This window comes from Macadamia integrifolia, chromosome 7 (genome assembly GCF_013358625.1).
Source record: "Macadamia integrifolia cultivar HAES 741 chromosome 7, SCU_Mint_v3, whole genome shotgun sequence".
Lineage (NCBI taxonomy): Eukaryota > Viridiplantae > Streptophyta > Magnoliopsida > Proteales > Proteaceae > Macadamia > Macadamia integrifolia.
Window position 1 is genome coordinate 9,282,509 of NC_056563.1, and position 6,834 is coordinate 9,289,342.

At 37.6% G+C, this 6,834-nt stretch overlaps 1 protein-coding gene across 1 annotated transcript in view; it reads right to left on the reverse strand.

The window, feature by feature from the left end:
• Positions 1-1,721: 1,721 nt before the first annotated feature.
• Positions 1,722-6,834, reverse strand: part of LOC122085049 (protein BUD31 homolog 2) — a 17,640-nt gene continuing 12,527 nt past the window's right edge. The window contains exon 4 of the mRNA XM_042653485.1: positions 1,722-2,094. Within this exon, the coding sequence (XP_042509419.1) occupies positions 1,939-2,094 (156 nt within the window). The 3' untranslated portion in view covers positions 1,722-1,938. The remainder of the gene's footprint in view (positions 2,095-6,834) is intronic.

Consider the following 6,834-nt stretch of genomic DNA (forward strand, 5'->3'; position numbering starts at 1 on the left):
ATTTGTCGCAATCTAGATTCCATCTATCTGCGATTCTGGAATAGCGAAAAGAGAAATCCAAAAAGCTTTATCTTATAGCTTGGAGAAAAGTGTGTTCTCCTAATTCCGATGGGGATCTTGGTCTTAGGGTCCCTATTACTCAAAACAAGGCCCTCCTTCTCAAGCTTGGGTGGAGATTAGTCACTAATGGCTCCCCTCTGGGTTCAAGTGCTAAAAGCAAAATATTTTCATTCTAAATCCTTATTTGACCTCTCAATTCTGACTAGAAGGGGTTCTTTCACTTAGAACAGTATTGCTACCATTCAACCTTTCTTTGAAAAAAAAAAAAAAATGTTTTTTAAGAATTAGAAATGGTCATCAGACTTTGTTTTGGAAGGATACTTGGATAGTTGGATCCCTTCACTTCCCAATTTTGTAATCCTTGAATCTGTGTCTAGACGAGACTCGTTTTTTAAAGGTAAGTGATTTTCTTATTGGTAATTCTTGGAATATTAACCTTTTTACATTCGTGTCTCCTCTTTCATATCGTCAACACTGTCATTACCTTGTCTCCTTCATTTGTAGATGATCGATGGTGGTGTACTTATTCTAAATAAGGCCTCTTAACTATCAAAATGCTAAATTTATTTTAAACAGTAGTGTTACTAACTCTATTGGACTCTTTAGCAGGTGCACCCGCTCTTCCTCTTACTCGAAATGGTGGAGATTTTTCTAAAAACTAAATGTTCACCCGAAATTTAAAACCTTCTTCTGTAGGTTTTTACTTGATGGCCTTCTTGTTAAGGATACCATTGGAAAACAGATAGATATTAATGTCACCTATGGGTTCTGTAAGGGAAACTACTTAGCATGTTTTTCTCTCATGCGACTTTTTAAAACGGTTATGGGTTACGGGGCCACTGAGGCTGAAAACAGAATACCTCACTAGTCATTCAATCATGGATCTGACTATGCTATTCTTTTCCTCTGTGATTCCCGAACAAGATCATCTCTGGTTCTTTAGCATTTTAATAGTTACTTCATATTTTATATAGTCCCATAAGAATCAATTAGTTAATCTTCATACTAAACCTAACTCCCTTTCTGTTATGTCTAATAATAATCGTTGGATTGCAGATTTGCGCTTAATCTCCTCATTTGGATGAGCCCCTCTGCTCTAATGGACCTATCGAGCACACCTGCTTTACATCTAAGAGCTCATCACCATTTCCATTCCTACATTCCCCTATTTTATTTTGCATAGTCTAACAATATATCAGGTTGGACATGTGGCATTCTTATTTGAGGTTGTTTTGTGTTAATTTGTGCAGATTATATGATGACAGAAAGAAGCACTGATGCAGAAACCCAAGATTTTATCTATGGCCTTGAATTAGCCAAAGAGTACTGTTGGATGATATCTGAAATTTTGAGTGACTGGAAAGAATTGCATAAGAATTACTGAATGCTATACCTTTATTCTTTGATTTCTATACATCCCTCATCTTGGCTACGTTTTGTCTCAAGCAGTCTAACAACTTTGTGTTTTTGTTTAAGCATATTGCTTACCTTGTTATGAAAAAAAGAAAATGTAAATTTTTGAAAATTGGTACAATAGTGGATGTAAATAACTTTTTTATCTAATGAAATATTTCTTTCAAAAAAAAAAGTCAGAATTATCACATCACTGGGAAAAATACAGGCGTACTGGGATCTTTTCCACAAAAAGAAAACAAAAAAAATTTAAAAGCTAGCTCTGTTTTAGATTTTTCCAGAATTGTGCAATTTTAGCGGTTTCATTGGGAGCAATGTTGGATCAATACAAACATAGTTACATCCCAGGGATCCAGGGAGAACCCCGCTTCCATACAGTTAAATAAAGGGAATCAACATCCCCGGTCACAGAATCAGATTAAGCAGCCTCAATTATCTGTTGGTACTCGAACACAAAGAGGTGAATCAGTCTCCACTTGCACAGCCCCCACAACCACAGTGCACACATTCTATGACTTTCTCTTCCCTCAAGTGTTTAGGAACTCTGCACACGCAAGTGGTGTTGAAGTTGTGATCCCGTGGCTGTATGCATCGTAGGCAGCAAAGGCGTTCGTATCCTGACTGTAATTACCAAAAAATAAAAAGACATTTAACTGAGTCAGCTAAAATCTTACAACCCACTGGATGGAAGCTAAAATGGAATTATGCAAACTCACCGAGTAGGTTCACATACAAATGGATGCAACTGCATTATATCTAAACAAGTTTATTTTTAGGTCTCATGTACAATTGAATGCTTAAAAATTAATTAGTTTATATTATTTGCTGGTTGGATACTACTTGACAACAAATTTCAATTTTGTAGGCAGTTTGAAGACAAGTATGAGGCAACTAGGTACCCAAGATAAGGGAATATGCAAACAGATACCCAAGTTAGTAGCCAGATTTTTTGATGATTTAAGTCAATAGATAGAACATCCAAAAAAAAAGAACATCAGTAATGGAAATGTCAGATGTAAAATGAAATTTTCCAAGCAACAGAATCCAAGACTATACTAAAAACCGAGTAGAACTAGTGCACCAAATTCCAAATACATTACCCAGTGATGGTGTAAGGGAACCCTCCCATTTTTTTAATGTTGGTTTCGTTGGATGTTTAGTTTTTTCAATAAATTTGAAACTGAGGTTTGCTGAGCTTCCCATAGGAAGACCTAAAATTTGCTCATCTCATTCTTTCAGCTTTTGTAAATTATGTCAAAAATCCTTGGCTTCATAAAACATTCTTGACGATTCCATCCCTCCCGGTGGCAATCTCCTCAACCATGACATTTCATGGCAAGTCTCAGATTTAAGAACAAATGAAAGTAGTGGGTGCAAGTTAGGCATGAAGCACTGGGTGTTTTCAAAACCTGATACCAACGCAAGGTAATAGTTAGCCTGACCCCAGCCCAGCTGATTTTTTCTTAATCCATATTTATAATTATGTTTGTGAAAGATGGATAAAAAGCACCAGCTAGGATTTGAACTCATGTACAATGAGCAACCAAGCTTGGTCCAGCCCAACCACGGGGCTGTGAAATCCTAACCCTAACCCAGCCCACCCAGACTCAGCTAACACTTATCCGGCCTGCCCAAATTTTTTTTTATCCCAAATTGCATAACTAATTTGGTTATTGATGGGGGAGAAAAAGCATCAGGTAGAAATCAAACTGAAGTACAATGAGTTGAAGCTATATAGGAGAATCCAATTCCATGTGTAGACCAGTATAACTTTATAGATATATACAACGTTATTAGCATTAATTGCTTGTACATCGCGGTCAGGCCTGGCCAGGCTGAGCTCGAGACCTCAACCCTAACCCAGCCAAGCCTAAGCTCAGGCTGGGATTTTCCAACCATAGAAAAGCGCAACCTGAGTCTGTAAATTTTCATGGGCCTGCTGCACTCAGGTTTTTGAGGCCCAGCATGCACCACCAGACAAAAGACTATCAATCAATAATAGAAAATAAGTAAATGCTTGCCAGAGTCATAATCAGATGATTGAGACAGCGTCTGATAATCTATTGACCTCTACTTTTATCAGCAGTCTTCACATTCAAAGTCTCTCATTGAGGATTCAGCGAATTTCTTCATGGTAGGTGGTTCAGTTTCCCTAGCTGTGTGACCTTAGCCATAAATTTTTTCTTGCAATAGCCATTTCAGTTTGGTGACTGAAATTAAATCTGTGGAAGGTTTGCTTATTCCATTCGGAATCATTTTTTCCCGTCAAAATCTTCATTGAACGTGTATATGTGTGTTATAATAAGCAAAATAAGATATAGATCCAAATCAGACAAGACAGCTTAACTCGCACATGTACTAAAATTCAGCTTGAGCCCACATTTCTAACCCTACAAAAGCACATGAATTCATTTCAGTTGAGATTAAAAGGAGAAAAATTTTATAACTTGAAACTGGTAGGCATGATTCAGTTTAGTTAAAATGTAAGGCACAATGAGGATGACTCATGGATGACTGTGGATGCAATTTGGCTAAAAAAGGTACACTGACTCACTGACCAAGACTCATTGACAGGATCCCAAACAAAAATAAAAAAGAAGCAAATTGAGAACGGCATAAAATTTAATGTAACCAAAACAGAAGGGGAATGTCATGGACCCATGCTGGATAGGGAAAGGTGTGCCATTCAAAGCACATCTGCTTTTGAATTAGAGCTGTTCAAGAAGTAATCATGTTCTTCAGCACTTAAAATTTGCACAGTGATCATCCAGTCCTATTGCAACTGTGCATTATTCCATTCCTGTTCACCAGAACTAAATCTACTTTTCCAACTGCAATGGCTGCTGAATCATTTTAGGAACATGACCATAAGGCCTATCACCTTCCTAACAGTCCTTGAAATAATTCTACTTTTCCTCACAAGTCCTTCCCGTTCTGAATACTATATTCAATTAAACAGTTTCTCCACCTCTTCAACTTCTGGAAATCGGGTAATCTTCATGTGTCCTATTCAAGCCCTTCAAACATCTGCTCTATTTTTGTATTCCCCCATCTCTTTCCTTCTATTTACCCCATCCACCCAAATAGCACAACCACCACCACGAATAATAATAAATATAACTCCCACTTCAATTTCACCAAATTGCCTTACTCTCTGTAGCAAAACAGTTCATGTCTACCTCAGTAGTTTCAAGCCCTGAACCTCCCACCTATGTTTATGGTGCCCTTCCATCTCCCATCCTCATCATATGCAGATCAAGCACATCACCCCCTATCTTTCAAGTGAATCTCCACCTTCCAGTAGAATAACAAAATGATCCTAAACCACCTTTGGGAACTCCAATAACAGACTATATTTGATGTAGATCGAGCCTGTGAGAGGAGGAGCCTGCTGGTTCATTTGAACCAGGTCCAATGTTGGACCAGCCAGCCCCAATTTGCACCAATCGAACCAGCCTTGTGGAAGCCAGCTGTAGAGGCCAAACATCCCTACACCGATTTCAGTTCGGGTGCTGTTTTGTTTAATCAGCAAGCAAGAGGGAAGAAAAGCTCCTAGAAGATTCAAAATCATTACTATTGATCTTACCTTATTATGAAGATACAGCTAGAGGAAGAAAAAAGAAAGTTATTGTTCACAAGTTACTGTTCATGGATTTGTCACCTTTTTGGCGGTTAGTCTTTTGTTAGACAAGTAATTAGTTTAGGCAATTAGTTAGTTTCTATTTTTATGTTTCTTTTTTGTTATTTCTTTGTGTCCAAGCAATGTAAGGCTATTTAAAGCCCCATTGATTATAATGAAAATGAAGATTTGAAGGAGTTAAAAAATTGAGTTAAACTCATGGTTGAGATAGATGAAACTTGAGAGGGTGAGATGCCTAAACCTAAGAGGTGAGATGACTAAACTTGAGGGTGTGAGATACCCAACCCAACTACCATTCTTCTCCCCCTTCTCACCTCCCCATCGATTCCCTTTTTCTAAATTCTTTATTTCTGTTTCTTCACTTTATTTGTGAAAGATTGGGAGCTCATTGTGATGCAGATTCTTCACAAAACTAAGCTTGTTTTATTAAGAATAAGTCTATGGTTGGGTTGTATATGTGTTGGGCCTTCAGTCCATGTGGTTTGGAATGTAATGGGCCACTTTTATGGGTCTAAAAGATGGGCTTTAAGGTTGCCTACGGGATTACTAGTTTGTTTCCTTTTTCATTAGTTTCATTTTTAAGTTGGGTTTAATTTAAGTTATTTTTGTTTTCTTAGGAGTTAAGTCATTAGTAGTTAGTTTCCTTTTTCAGCTAGTTTTTACTTTCAGTTTTTAGTAAGTATTGTATTAGGAGACTAAATTAAGGTTTCCTTTAAGGAACCTTTTATTTTGTAATTCCCCCATCAACATTATAAATAAAGAAGAGGAGGCTCCTACAGCTAGAATGATTTTGATAAACAAATTAATGGCTCCTACTATTGTCTTCTCCATTAAGAGTTGTCTTGTGTATGATCAAGGCTGATGGAATTGGTGTTTGATCCAATTGACTCTCTGCGGAGGGAAGCCCGAGAGGTCCTTTTCTTCAAGCTATATTTGATGGGAAGGCCTTAGGGAAGAGGGGAAATCAGAATAGCAGGGGAAGCCGGGGGAGAGCCGATGCAGTACCAAGGGTTTACACAAGGAGAACCAAGACCAAGGTCGACCCAGATCTGGTCCAAGTCAGCCCACGATTTGGGCCGCTGATGGGGTTACTAATTAGTCATTTAGTTAGTAATTTAGTTTCTACTTTGAAGTCTTAAATTAGTTTCTAATTTTCAGTCATAAGTTAGTTTCAATTTCCAGTTTAGCAACTAAAGGACTTTCTATTTTGTAAGTTTCTATTTTCAGTTTTAGTAACTAGTTGAGTTTCTAATATTTAGTTTTCTATTTCAGTTTTTGAAAACTAAAGTTAGTTTCTATTTTATGTAACCCCTATCACTATTATAAATAAAGAAGATGGCTCTTTTAATGAGCCACGATTTTGACAAAATACATGGCTGCTACTGCTACTTTCTCTGCAAGAGAACTTCTGTGTGTCTGATCACAGTGATGGGTTGGTGTTCGATCCAACGATTCTTTGCGGCGTGAAGTCCAAGAGGTCTCTTCAACTATTCTATCAATCTTCCTCAATTTCTCTAAAGTACTCAAGGTGATTTAAAGGCTATACCACTGCTACACAGATCAGGTATTTACCTTTCAATTTCTGCCCAGAAATCCTTCTAAAAGTCGCAATTGGTTACTTGATCTCTGTACTACCTGCAGCCTTCAGATTAGGCTGAAACTTTGATCGAGTCTTCCTTCCTATTAGTGTGAAACTCGATCCAAACCTGGGCTAGATCTGA